The sequence below is a fragment of the Eptesicus fuscus genome, chromosome 11, assembly GCF_027574615.1.
Source record: "Eptesicus fuscus isolate TK198812 chromosome 11, DD_ASM_mEF_20220401, whole genome shotgun sequence".
Lineage (NCBI taxonomy): Eukaryota > Metazoa > Chordata > Mammalia > Chiroptera > Vespertilionidae > Eptesicus > Eptesicus fuscus.
In genome coordinates, this window is record NC_072483.1 from 72,752,388 (window position 1) to 72,767,339 (window position 14,952).

The 14,952-nt window shown below is 37.3% G+C and overlaps 1 protein-coding gene across 1 annotated transcript in view; it reads left to right on the forward strand.

Moving 5' to 3' along the window:
- USP37 (ubiquitin specific peptidase 37) overlaps positions 1-14,582 on the forward strand; it is a 66,965-nt gene extending 52,383 nt beyond the window's left edge. The window contains exons 21-25 of the mRNA XM_028151000.2: positions 3,636-3,696; positions 7,293-7,408; positions 9,064-9,133; positions 9,454-9,592; positions 10,120-14,582. Of these exons, the coding sequence (XP_028006801.1) occupies positions 3,636-3,696; positions 7,293-7,408; positions 9,064-9,133; positions 9,454-9,592; positions 10,120-10,207 (474 nt within the window). The 3' untranslated portion in view covers positions 10,208-14,582. The remainder of the gene's footprint in view (positions 1-3,635; positions 3,697-7,292; positions 7,409-9,063; positions 9,134-9,453; positions 9,593-10,119) is intronic.
- Positions 14,583-14,952: the final 370 nt, after the last annotated feature.

A 14,952-nucleotide genomic window follows, 5' to 3' on the forward strand; every position in this document is an offset into this window, starting at 1 on the left:
TACTTCTTTTTTTTTTCTATTTTTTAAAAAATTTTTAATATATTTTTATTGATTTCAGAGAGGGAGAGAGAGACAGAAACATCAACAATGACAGGGAATCATTGATTGGCTGCCTCCTGCATGTCCCCCACTGGGGATCGAGCCTGCAACCCCAGCACGTGCCCTTGACCAGAATCGAACCCAGGACCCTTCAGTCCGGAGGCCAACGCTTTATCCACTGAAAACCAGATAGGGCTAATTTTTAGTTCTTTATGTTTATATTTGCCAAAGCTGGCTGATTTGCACTGTTGCAGTCATCAAGGTATTTGACTTGTGTTGACAAGTCATCAAGGTATCTGACATCTGAAAAGTGTTGTTTTCATGCTTTTCTAATCGTATGCAATCCAAGTCATGTGATTAATAAAAATTTAACAAGACTCCCTAGAATGAACGAACAGTTTTAGTGTTTACAAATAGTCAGATTAAGAAATCTAATTTTGCCTGGCTGGTATGGAGCAGCGGTTGAGTGTCAATCCATGAACCAAGAGGTCACCGGTTCGATTCTGGTCGGGGCACGTGCCCAGGTTGTAGGCTCGATCTCTGATACAGGGCATGCAGGAGGCAGTCAATATATGTTTTTCTCTCATTGATGTTTCTGTCTCTCTATCCCTCTCCCTTCCTCTCTCTCTAAAATCAAAAACATATTTTAAGAAATTATTAAATAAGAAATCTAATTTCTCTGAAACAGTGGATCTTAAGCTTAACTGCACAGGTAATATTAACCTGGGAGTTCAAAAAAATACTGATGCCTGGCTTATTCTGCCTCTCAAATTCTGAAGTAATTGATCTGGCCTGTGGTCTGGGCATCTAGATTTCTTATTTTCCTTTTTTTTTTTTTTTTATAATATATTTTATTGATTTTTTACAGAGAGGAAGGGAGAGGGATAGAGAGCTAGAAACATCGATGAGAGAGAAACACCGATCAGCTGCCTCCTGCACACCTCCCACTGGGAATGTGCCTGCAACCAAGGCACACGCCCCTGACCAGAATCGAACCTGGGACCCCTCAGTCCACAGGCCGACACTCCATCCACTGAGCCAAACCGGTCAGGGCTAGATTTCTTAGTTTTCTTTAAAAAAAAAAAACAAGAATTTTTTTCTTTTAGCTGCATCCCTTTGATTCTAATGTGCAGCCAAGGTTGAGAACTGCTACTTCATTTATTTATTTATTTTAAAATATATTTTATTGATTTTTTACAGAGAGGAAGGGAGAGGGATAGAGAGCCAGAAACATCGATGAGAGAGAAATATCGATCAGCTGCCTCCTGCACACCCCATACTGGGGATGTGCCCGCAATCAAAGTACGTGCCCTTGACCGGAATCGAACCTGGGACCTTTCAGTCCACAGGCCGATGCTGTATCCACTGAGCCAAACCGGTTTCGGCGAGAACTGCTACTTTAAAACCCTTTCAAAACGAGCTCTTCTGTATTCTTTTATTTATAAATAGTACCTCACTAGCTACCTTGTCATCAAGATGTATACATGTCAAACTATTTTACAAATAATATTGATCATTTGTTTTAGAAAACTTATTCTTAATGTAAAAGACCAAGGCCTGGTTTATTATTTATTTTTCTCTTTACCTAAGGGTATGTTTATTGACTTTTTAGAGAGAGAGGAAGGGGGAAGAGAGAGAAACATCAATTGGTTGCCTCCCGTACACACCCCAAACAGGGACCAAACCTGGAACCTTTTGGTGTACAGTACGACACTCTAGCTGACCGAGCCTCCCAGCCAGGGCAAGGTCTGATTTCTTAATAGTAGTACCTTGTAGTATTTCTTGTCAGCTGAGCTCATTAAAACTGACTTACAGGATGGGGCAAAAGTAGTTTACAGTTCATATTGAAAATAATACAATAACTAATAAATACTAGTACAAGAATAAACTGTGTTTCGCGTACTCACAACCATAAACTTACTTTTGCCTCACCCTGTGTTTTTTCTCAGGTGTGAGGGTAGGATTATAAGATGAAGTTTCTTTAGTTTAGTATACCTGCAATATCCTATTAAGAACTAAAAAATTCTCTTTCTGGTTTCAGCATAGACTTTACTTGGATAATTTTAAGTAATCTTATTTTCTCTTAGGAAATATTTATTGCTTTCTTGAATACAGTATTTATTGCTACAAGTAATATAATGCAGAATAGCTCATTCTGAGCTTCTCATATACTTTAGTAACTTTAAAAACAAGTCCAGATTTGAGGAAAGTATAAAATCTGCTTAAATTAAATTTTTTATTTATTCATTTATTGTTTATAAGTTATCTTTTCTCTAAAGATGAGAGGGAAAATTTTTATAGTCAGCATTTCCCTATTTTTTATAATTAGTCCCCTAATTGAGACATTTTCAGAGGTACTAATTTTTCTAAGAGAACCTTAGATTTATTAGAAAAGTAACAGTCAACAGCATTCATTTAGTATTTACCAAGTATCTATTATGTGTCTTGGTTTCTTCAGCAAGAACAAAAATAGAAATCTATGAATAATATCTTGTGGAAATATTGTTTATCCTGCTTTCATAGATTTCTGGTCATTGGTGTGCTAGAGCCAGCTCACTCTCAGCTCAGGAGAGCCAGCTTGTACACACCTCTTTCCAACACTGCATTCAGTGTCATGTTGGTAGCTTAAAATTGGCCATGGTGGGAGCACTTATACCATGGAAATTAGCAAATGCTGTAAATCAGGGGAGAGTAAAGAGAGCAATTTGCTAAGTATCTGCTTTATGCCAGGTATTTCATACATGTAAGAAGAAAGGGGATTATATCAGAACTAGAGGCCCGGTGCATGAAATTCATGCACTTGGGGGTATCCCTCAGCCCAGCCTGCACCATCTCCAATCTGGGACCCCTCAGGGGATGTCCGACTGCTGGATGTTCCCCTGCGGGATCAGGCCTAAATCGGCAGTCAGACATCCCTCTCACAATCTGGGACTGCTGGCTCCTAACTGCTCGCCTGCCTGATTGCCCCTAACTGCTTCTGCCTGCCAGCCTGATCACCCCCTAACTGCTCCCCTGCCGGCCTGATTGATGCCTAACTGCTCCCCTGCCGGCCTGATTGATGCCTAACTGCTCCCCTGCTGGCCCAAAACCCCCAACTGCCCTCCCCTGCCAGCCCGATCGCCCCCAACTGCCCTCCCCTACTAGCCCAATCACCCCCAACTGCCCTCCCCTGCCAGCCTGGTCGCCCCCTAACTGCCCTCCCCTACTGGCCTGTTCGCCCACAACTGCCCTCCCCTACCAGCCATCTTGTGACGATGTGGGGGCAGCCATCTTGTGATGACATGAGGGTGAGATGCCACCTAGGCTTTTATTAGTATAGATGTCACATTTAATGGCTTTTGGTTAGCAAACCAAATGTCGTTGACTAGAAGAGCTAGCATTTAAGCTTTTTTAATCCCCCAGGTTTTGTTTTAAGAGGATAGTGTAGGAAAAAGTAAAGAACTTTTCCACATCCTTCAATAGGTCATGTTCCAAACATCCATGAAATTATGTAACATATTATTAACAATATTTCTAGAGCAACTGATTTTTATCATCACTAAATAAGTTTAATCAGTACCTCTTTAAGTGCCTAAGTTTTATTCTTGTCTTTTTAGGAGGCTTGGGAACAGAAAGAAGATGATGACCTCAAAAGAGCTACAGAGTTAAGTCTTCAAGGTGTGGAGATTATTTTAATTACTTTTTTTTAATGGTAAAATGAATCACACAGAGAAGAGCATGTAAAATTTATTTTTAATAACAATAACAAATTTGAACACCTCCGAGGTAAAGAAATAAAATCTTAGAAGATAGCCGAGACCGGTTTGGCTCAGTGGATAGAGCGTCGGTCTGCGGACTGAGGGGTCCCGGGTTTGATTCCGGTCAAGGGCATGTGCATTGGTTGCGGGCACATCCCCGGTGGGGGGTGTGCGGGAGGCAGCTGGTCGATGTTTCTCTCTCATCGGTGATTCTGGCTCTCTGTCCCTCTCCTTTCCTCTCTGTAAAAAGTCAATAAAATACATTAAAAAAAATAATAATAAAAAATAAATAAATAAATAAAATCTTAGAAGATAACCTGGATTCCCCTTTTTTCCTCCTCCCTCCTAAAAGAAACCACGATTCTAACATTTGTATTCATTAATAGTTTGCTTTTTTTTTTTAAAAAAAATAGTATTTACTGTATCCATATTCCTAAACAATATACATATTTTTTTAATTTTGAAAAAATTAAATAGCAGGGACAGGTATCTGTAATCCATCTATATGAAAGAGCAGTACTCCCACTGTTAAGACTCCTGGGAGAAAATAAGGTGGCTTCAGTTTCCCCAGGAATTTACAAGAGCTCACTCTATGAAAATCAGTGGGCAGTTATGAGTGAGTATTCAGAAGAGTAAGGTTCACCATACTTATGGCATTTGGCAGAGCTAATATATGAACTAGGTGCTGCAATGCCACAGGGGCATGTAACCACAGGAAGTGAGCTAAGTCTGTATTTTCTGTTTCTAAGATTATTGTGGTCTTCCTCCAACTCTCAGAAATAGATCAAAGCAAAACATTTTGATGGTATAAAATGAGAAAGACTGGTCTAGATACCATGACATGCAGGAAAGAGCAAGAATTTGGGACATGGTTGAGACTATTATAATAATAATTCAAGTTAAGCTCACCCAGGCATTCTATTCTCAGATTAAAAAGATGGTACTATGGTGGTGATGATGGCTGTGTCGAGTCCTATTGCTCCAGTCTGGACTGGTTGCCCTCTACATCCATGCACGGCCATCCTAAGATCACCCTAATCATTCTCCTCAGAGTTCCCTCTGATTCTTTGCTCTGAATTTCCCATTGCTTATATCTCACTATTCCTTCTTCTTGATTTATTTGTGCTTTGATAGAGAACACCCCCAAGTAGTTTTCTTGATAGAGGGGATATTACTTAGGTTTTTTTGAAACCTTGTAAGTTTTATTTTACTCTATATTTTATTGGAATTCTTTCCAGTTTTGCAGTCATTGTGAAAACATTGTTTCCCGCCAACTTTGTGCTGCTGGGCAGTGGGAGAAGTCTTGTTTGTAGGGTTGCTGTGTGAAAAGTCTAAAGCTATTCGTTCTTTATGCTGATGTGACCTCTTTTTTCTCTGAAAGCTAGTAGTATCTTCTCTTTGTTTTTGCTGTAATGAAGTTTCACAGTGATGTGCCTTGATGTGGGTCTGTTTCATCATTTTTGCAGGGCACTTGATGAATCATTTTAATCTAGAAATGTATCCTTGAATTCTAAGAAATTTTCACTGATTTCCTCCCTTCCACTCTTTCTCTTCTCTTTGGAAACTCATACTATCCAGACTTTCTAGTATAGTCCTTTTAATTTTCTTATCTCTTCAGGTTGTTTTCATCTTGTCATTTTACTCTACCTCTTGAAAGTTTTTCCTTCCTTATCTCCAACTCCAAAACTTCTTTTGAATGTTTTATTTCTATATTTCTAATTTTTAAAAACTGATTTGTTTTGTGAATGTTCCTTTTTTGTAATTTTTTGTTTGTTTTGGTTTGGAAACAATACCATCTCAATTCTCTGAGAATGTTAAATACAGTTCATTTGTTTGTTTATTTCAAGTTTACTATAGCTGAATAGATTCCATCTCTTCCAGATTGCTCTGTACTAAATTTATTATGGTCTTTATATTTCTTATTAGAGGCTTTCCTCAGATATCTAGTAATCCTTGATTGTCAGCTCATGTTTAAGAATAGGAGACTAAAAAGGTGATTGGACACTCTGAACACATGAATCACTGGGCTAGTCAACTTTTGAATTTTACAGGATGGGACTGTTTGGGGATGATGTTAATATTTTATCCTTTCTTTTGGCTGGTCAGATTCCTAAATGGTTTTCTAATCTCTTGCCTTTGCCTAGAGATAAAAGATGTGGCTGCCAGAGTTCTGAAAGGCAAGTATAAGAATAGGACTGAGGCGGAGGATATGCACATCCTTCAGTACACAGGCTGTCACCTACTCCTGTTTTCAGTGTGGTACTCATAGCCTCCCCTTTGCCTGGCACACTCTATCCAGAAACTGTTTTACCTTCTCCACAGACTTTAGTTATTCTAGTAGCATGAAGTAGGGTAAAGTGGATCCTGGGAGTCTGTTTCTCAAATAACTTTCATCTAATCGTTATTTTTATCCCCTACTTAGCCTCTATTTTCAGAGGTACCTGGTATTTCCAAGTTGTATGTCTTTTGAAGATTATAAATTAAATGGTTTTCAATTTTTCCATTATTGCTTAGGATTTGACTTTGGCTTTCTCAGATCTGTCACCCATCTACTTTCAAATTCCAGGATTTTGAGGCCATAGTCTTTTTTTTCTATTGTTCCCATTCTTAGGTGTTCATGTCCTTTAGACTGGTGGTCCATGTACCACTGGTGGTCTGCGAGGTTCAAATGGTTATCAACCGCTGCTTTAAACAGCTCTGTTCTGTGATTTTAGTGGAATTAAATATATTTCAAAGCAAAGAGCCATTTATGCACAAATGCTCCTGTGATTATTTAAAGATAGATTTATTATTTAAAGAAAAAAATGGGCCCCAGCTGATTTGACACAGTGGATAGAGCATCAGCCTGTAGACTGAAGGGTCCCGGGTTCGATTCCAGTCAAGGGCACATGCCCAGGTTGCGGGCTCGATCCCCAGTAGGGGGTGTGCAGGAGGCAGCCGATCAGTGATTCTCTCTCATCATTGATGTTTCTAACACTCTCTCTCCCTCTCCCTTCCTCTCTGAAATCAATAAAAATATTTTTTTTAAAAATGGATCTTGGGTTTGTTTGTGTAATGTATTTAAGGTGAAATTTAAGAGTTAAAGGTTGAATTTCCTTTATTTTTGTTAAATTTCAAGAAAATGATTTAATATTAAAGAGAATGAAAGGATAGTGACCTTTTTATGGTCTCTTTTCTGTGAGATAATTTATATTTGCTGGTGTTGCCTACAGTATGCACCATGTACTTCAAAATTGTTTATATAATACAGGATTTAATACAATTGGATTATCTTTAAAATTAAATTCTTCTCTTCAATTTTACTCTTGGTGTGAGTTATATACCTTTAATATAGATATATTTAAAAGGAAAAGGAGCATTTCTTTTACAGATATCAGCTACCTGAGTTATTGGTCCCCAGAATTGTCTGGGGGAATTGGATGATAAAATGTGTACCCACGTTGTTCTTTGCTTCCTAATCATCTCTTTGTGTCTATTCCAAGAAATTTTACAAGACTCTGTCTTTGTGTTCTTCAGAGTTTAACAACTCTTTTCTGGATTCATTGGGTTCTGATGAAGACTCTGGGAATGAGGATGTTTTAGATATGGAGTACACAGAAGCTGAAGCTGAGGAACTGAAGAGAAATGCTGAGGTAGGTGACTTTCCATTCCCTGAGGAGCATTGGTCAGTCGGTCAGTATTGCTCCTGCTTTTCATCTTCATAGGCCCCACTGTCAGTTTCAATTGAGGTGCATTTCTGCCCCTTTGATAACCATCAAGTTGTCTTCACTTTCTCTTGTCCTTTGCTCCTCATTTCTTACAAGATTCAAAACAAAATGGAACAAAAACAGAAATACATCCTGACTAGCTTATGTGCAGTTAGGTAAAACCAAGTGACATGGCTCTCAAAGTCACATGTATATTAAATTTCTTTGAGTTCTACCGAAACTATAAAAACTCTTAAAAGTAATAATGTTACTAGAAGGCATTGGAATCTTTCATCTTTTTTACTTTATTTTTAACATTGAGCATTTATGTTGTTTCTGTTTCTTCACTGTAAAAATAAATACATTAAGGAACTGTATTATTGTAACATTTTCTATATTTAGGATTTTTTCTCTAAATCCCTAGAAGTAAATTACTACATCAAAGTTTATGACTATTTTAATGATTTCTGGTTTTCATATAGCTGTATTTGTTCCCAAAATTATACCTAATAGTGCTGCCTTGGTGCAGGAATATCTTTTCAGTGTTTGTTTTATTTTCTTTGCTAACAATATTTTAATAGCATTTTTAGAAATATTTAAAATGTAAATGTTCACCCATAACTCCTATAACAACTCTCCTTTATATATATGTATTGATTTCAGAAAGGAAGGGAGAGGAAGAGAGAGATAGAAACAGCAATGATTAGAGGGAATCATTGATTGGCTGCCTCCCGCACGTTGGACTGAGCCCACAACCCAGGCATGTGCCCTTGACCAGAATAGAACCTGGGACCCTTCAGTCCACAGGCTGACGCTCTATCCATTGAGCCAAACCGGCTAGGGCAACTCTTCATTTTTTTATTCTTTTTTTTGAGTACTTAACCGTTAATATACCTATTTTTATAGAACTATGGTTATTATGTGCATTTTTGTAGGTTTAGAAAACAAGCTAATATGTTGGTAACTCACATGATTTTTTAAAATAGCTGAATAGTATGGTATTGAGTTGCTATACCACTAATGGTTTAGCTATTATTGGGCCTATTGTTAGTTCCAATTTTTTGTTATTAAAGATAATCTCTCCCTCTCCTTTCCACTCTGAAATCAGTAAAAAATATATATATATTATAAAAAAGAAAGATAATGCTATAATAAAAAAATTTTATGCATGTACTCTTCTTTTGAATTTTTTTAAAATATATTTTTGTTGATTTTAGAGCAAGAGAGAGAGAAATATAAATGATGAGAGAGAATCATCGATCAGCTGCCTCCTGCATGCCCCACTGGGGATTGAGCCCACAACCTGGGCATGTGCCCCCCCTGACCAGGAATCCAACCGTGACCTCCTGGTTCATAGTTGAATGCTCAGCCATTGTGCCACACCAGCTGGGCTTGAATTATTTTTTTCGGATACATTCTTGTTGGGAATAGAATTCTTGGATCAAAGAATATGAACAATACCAATCACTGGATATTTTATTGAATCTGACTACACGCACACTAAAACTTAGCCATGTCAGCTTTGATAATAAATTTAAAATTAGTGTTTTGCTTTTTATTCAAATGAGGAGTTAAAAGTCATGCCCACTTCTGTTTTCCAGACAGGATATCTTCCTCATTCCTATCGGCTCATCAGTGTTGTCAGTCACATTGGTAGCACTTCTTCTTCAGGTAAATGGACAAAATGATTTCAGCATTTTATAAATGAGCAGCCAGTATTTACTCCTTATTAGGTTATTCTGTACCTCACTTTGTGAGGAGTAAGTTGAATGAATCAAGAAAAACATTGAAGTCTTTTGTCAAAAAGTTGTCCTGGTATAGTATATTTCTACCTTAAATGTTTCTACTTGTTTTTTTGAGTGGTTTTTAGAAACTTCTGTAGGAGTAAGGTAGATGGGGTAGCTGTTTCTCTTTCTTTCTGAAACTTCATATAACTGAGAGAAATGCAAAGAATTTTTACAGACCTCAATTTTAAAATTTCTTTATTTCAGGTCATTACATTAGTGATGTGTATGACATTAAGAAGCAAGCGTGGTTTACTTATAATGACCTAGAAGTATCTAAAATCCAAGAGGCTTCTGTGCAGAGTGATCGGGATCGGAGTGGTTACATCTTCTTTTATATGCACAAGTAAGAAACTCCCAGATCTGAAGACATAGGTTAAAAACTACCCAACTCGTTTTTCTTCCTTAAGAATAAAATGTTCCCATTTTTTAATTGGTTGATAATATTTTGTTTTGTTATCTTTCCTTAGGGCTCATGTTTTATTTCCTTATAAGTCCAGAATCATTTTCTCTCTTAATTCAGCATTAATTACTCATCACATAGTAGCATCTATGTATGGAACTTAAGACTGTTTTCATAGAAGCTGTCTTATCATAAGCCTTTTTGGTCTTCTAATTGTATCAGCTAGAAGATCTGAGTTATATCGATGGAAACTACATAACATTTTTATGAAAGCTGGCTCTTGCCAGCCTCCTCCCTCCTAATGTTTTCAAAAATCAGCACTTGGGGTTAAGATGGTGACCAAATGAGTGAGCTGCTTATTTAATAAAATTTAGGCACCAAATGGTATTATGCAGGCTTTATCAGTATCTATTTTCTGTATATTCTTTGGCTTTGCTCACTGAATGCTTATTTTTTTGTTTTATTTTAAGGGAGGTCTTTGATGAGCTGCTGGAAACAGAAAAGAACTCTCAGGCATTCAGCATGGAAGTGGGGAAGACTACTCGTCAGGCCTCGTGAGGAACAAACTGCTGGGTTGGCAGTGTGCACTGCATATTCTCCCTTACTGTCACCCACCTCATCTTTCCTCCACCTGCGGAGAAGTTAGAACTCTACTTGATGCGGGAGCAACAAACAGCTCAGGGCCAAACCAAAAGACGAAAATTGCAGTTATGTGGAATGTTCCATGCTAATTGTTTTATGGAAACTTTGGTCTCACCTCTATAACTGATTATCTTCTTTTTCTCCTACAAGAGTAGCACTTCTTTTGTCTTGGAAATACTTGTTGTAAATATATATATGTACATACAAACATATATGTGGAATGAATGGAGCCTTAAAGAGTTAGGATGAGCCACCAGAGTATGCCTGCTCAAAATTAATAGCACAGCAGTTTGGAGAAGAAGTTAAGTTGTCAAAGAATCCATTCACCTGAGAAATGTGTACAGATATACATATCAGTTGACATTTGGCTTTTATGTTCCTTGAGTAGTTTCACTCAAGTCTGTAATCTTTCATGTGTTTCTTATTAGTAAAGGTCACTGGAAAATAAGCTCTCCATGTTACACTAATGACAGTTTGTCCTCCTTGGAAAGGAGGGGCATTTCTGCCACCTGACTTGGGGGGCTATTTTTTAAAAATTCATGGATTTGTAATGCTTTTGCTGTTTACATGTAGTCCCAAGAAATGGATTGTTGTTGGTGCTTGGAATGTGTTATGGTCCCACATTTGGTATTTATTATACACTTTATATTTTCTTTAAAGAGATTCCTTCACAACAGTATGTCATTGTAAATCATCTATATTATAGTGGTGAAGATAGAATGGAGCAAGCATTATCCTAACAGAGTTCAACCAGAACTTTAAAAGGTAGGAAAATAATATTGTCCCAATTGGGACTCCCCAGCAAGGATACTTAGGGATAAGGAGGAATATTAGAATCTCTGTCTCTCCGAGAGGTCAAGAGGAATATTCTTGTGTTAAAAGCTAAAATTCTGGACCACTAAAGCTAAAAGCCCTCCTACAGTGTGAAATAAGTGCATGAGCTGTACGATAAAGCTTGAACATTTAACCTCCCACTGTCTGGCTTTGCCCTTAAAACAGAGTGGGAATTAAAGTGTGATTGGTTTAGGTAATCGCAAGAACTAATATATAAAGGTGCATAATATATTTATCCTACTTTTTAGGTGCTTCGAGTTGAGGTTAAATGGGGGTACAACATTAATTGCTGCATTAGTCACTCAGCTGACATAATCAGCTTGGTTCAGCAGCTTGTGAAAATATATAAAGAATGAGTTTGAGAGTAGAATTCTGTCCAAAAAATAATTTTGTGAGCCCAGGGATCATTAGGATCATACAGAGTTAAGTATAGCAATATAAAACCTTCAATATTGTTTCTGTTTTTTTATTGTAAACAAATTACTCTTCTGAGGTAGGGGAAAAACTGTTAGCAGGTTTTCAAGGGGAGAAAACAGTGTAAAGTTCATTGTCACAGAAGATGCAACACCTTTTCTGGAAAATTGCCATAAGAGAGCTCCAGCCCCACTCTTAAGACTTGGATGTGTTCTGACATAGTAACCTCTTCTAAAATTCTGAATTTTTGGATTGTAAACGGCCCCAGCACTTTTGCTTAACTACTGATAAAAGCTTTGCCTCCTACCACTTACTTAGATATTACTCTAATAAACGTTCCAAATGGTATGGTGGTAGGATACACAAGAGTAGTATAGAGCAGAGGAAAATATTTGTTTTAAAAACTAGGTTTTTATGTTTTATTTCTACTGGGGAGTTCCTTTTTTTTTTCTTTTTTGAAAATAACTGGTTTTCTTATACAAATGAAGTGGTGATCAAATTCTCTAACTATTTATTCCTCTTCCCTGTGTCTGTATTTGAGAGCCTTGAGAGGTGTTAAAAATGATTGGGAATGATTTAAAGTGAGGGGTACATTAGGGCATTAAAAAAAAATTAGAAATAATGCCATAAGCCTACATTGCCCATGAAATACCCTCGTTGACTTGCTTTTCATAGCTTGGTTGTGGTGTATGGTTTAGAAGTACTCTTGGCTCAGAAACCTAATTTGATTTGATCTTCATGTATAGGGCAGGACTTATTAGTTGAATGAATACAGGTACTGGGGTAGACGAGTTAAGTTACTTTCTTGTTTTGATTTAGTGAAAGATTAATGACTACAGATGGAGATTTTATCTGGACCATGTTGATGGGGTTTTTATTATTTTGTTTTTGAGCTGACTATATATTTAAAAATTATAAGTAGATATTTTTTATGCAGTCTGATCAGTTTGCTCTGAGTCAGGGGGTTGGGATGGCATTTGGTATGTTGTGCCAGGAAGGGACAGCTGAAATAGGAACAGAGTGCTTCAGTCCCAGGCAGCCTGCACAATAACTAACTTTCCTATTGAAAATACCACATGTGGTTACAATTTTCTAAATGGCATTGAATTTGGAACTTGACAGCACTTAGTTCTGCATTCAACTGATCTTAATTGGAACTTTTTTGAAAGGGAAAAACAAATTCAAACTTGATTCTTATTGGCTAATGTTATAATGGAGAATTGGAAGGTTGCATGTTGTCAGATTCTCTCTCTTGTCACTTTAGTAGCTATAATTTAAGCCTGTGAGAAGATAGACTGTTTTGTGGGCAAAATATGTGTGTGTGTGCACACTCATAAGTTTTGTTTCAGCAAACTAGAAAAGAAGCAAATCCATGACTTGTTCTATTTATATTTTTATTCCAAACACTGTTTACTTGCCAAGGTCTGTTAATTTCAGGCCTAATTTAATCATTCAATAGCAAATATAACAAATGTAAATGTGTTTACATTTTAAGAAGTAACTACCAGCTAACTCTGGGAGGCAAACAGACTACACAATTCTTTCTTTCTTAGTCTAGTGTAAAATCCTTCTGCAAGAGAAGCTTTAAGAATTAGAACCTCAGCAAGTGAATTCCTGGCTTTACTTACCCTTCCATACTGCCGTTACCATTATATAACTATATAAATATAGCTACAGCTATAGATATAGTTGTATAATGAAAGTTGTTTGAAAATATCTAAATTAAAGAAATTCTTGGCAATGTCTCATATATAATTGAGTGCTTAGAGCGTAGAGAGAGCATAGTGGGATGGGGTGGAAACATACAGAAAGAAGGTAGTTTATAAATTCATTTGTGATCTAAAAAGAGATTATATTAAAACAAATAAAAACATTACCCTTCTTGCTCACTCTTCTCTGTCCTCTGAAATGGTACAGTGGATGCTCTTAGTCATCTAGCCATCTTTTTCCCTGTTTGATTTAATTGATGCTCTTAGGTAGTGTTTTAAGTCAGGGAAACAGCTAGATCTCCAAGTACATGTGGATCTTGTATATGTGTGGAGATTTTTAGAAAACCACCAACAACCCAGTACCAGTTGCAAGTCACATAAAAATGTACCCCCAAAACAGATGTGTCCTTTTCCTCCTCCCATCTTGCTTTACACTGAGTAATGCTCTTTTTATATGTGTACGAAAACCAGATTTCTGACCTCTTAATGTCTTTCTACTATATTACTTCAGAATCCTGATTTTGTCTCTATTGATGGGTCTTATTAACATCTAAAAAGTTTTTTTTCTAATTGGGAAACTATAGTTTGTTAGGTCTTGAGAGTTGTGTGAATTCTTTTGCTGTGTCTCACCACAATCATTGACTCCTATGGCATGCTTTGATTACTAGGCTTCAGGCAGTCTCTTTGGTTGTATCATATTTATAACAATGAGTTAAGTTTTCCTTTCCATGTGTGCTATGTGTCTGAGGTTTTGATGTTTTAATAAAACGTGTGCCAGTATGAATATAAGCAGTTGATTTTGGTAACATTGAAGTACAGAGACGAAGAATAGGTGTGTACACTGACATAAAAATAGAGTGGATTGAGGGTCTGGATCAGAACCCAAGTTCGTTAGGCCAAAACAAAGAAGAGCAATTGACTGGACTGGTCTATTTCAAGAATGGGAGGGGGCGTGTGAAGAATGACTGCATGTGGTTGTACACACCTCGGGTCCCCAGGTTTCCTTCATTCTGACTGCTCTGGCCTGTTAGTGTTTATTTGTGCTAAGGAAAGGAAAACAGAAGTAAGCTTCCTACACTTTGCCTAGTTGAGCCACTACCAGGTTTGCTGGCAGCTTTGGCCACATTATCTGTGAGGTGATTTTCTTTGTGTTCAGAGTGACTTCTGATTCTAAATTTTCATGTTTTTGTTTTGTATGGAGCGGCACTTTATCTGTGTTTTAGCAGAACTGTTCCTCTGTATTCCTTACAGTTTTTCTTTGTTTTGGTTTCCTTTTTAAATTATGCATAGAGGGTTTTTTTGTGTGTGTGAAATTAAAGCCTTTATTAACCCTGTGTTGGTTTGACTTATTTCTGAAAAGGACATATTCTTGCAGACACTTAACAATAGTTGTTGAAGTTGTAGAAATCACCTTCTGTTGGCCTTCAGACTTGGGACTTCCATGCAGCACTGTTAAACCCTAAAGAAAATGGGATGGTAAACCAGCTTATGCACCGAATTCCTGTTGTTTTCATCTGAGGAGCCAGGGAAGCTTTGCAGAGGTTCTGGATAACAGTTTATAAACCCAGCATTGGCCTTAGCGTGTTTGTTTTACCCCTTTTCCAGAGAAGGGTAAAATAGCATTTGCAGTTCATACTTGCCTCAAGCCTAAACCCAGTGGAGATGTTGCTCTCACTGGGAACTGGTTTAGTGAGTATTGTGAAA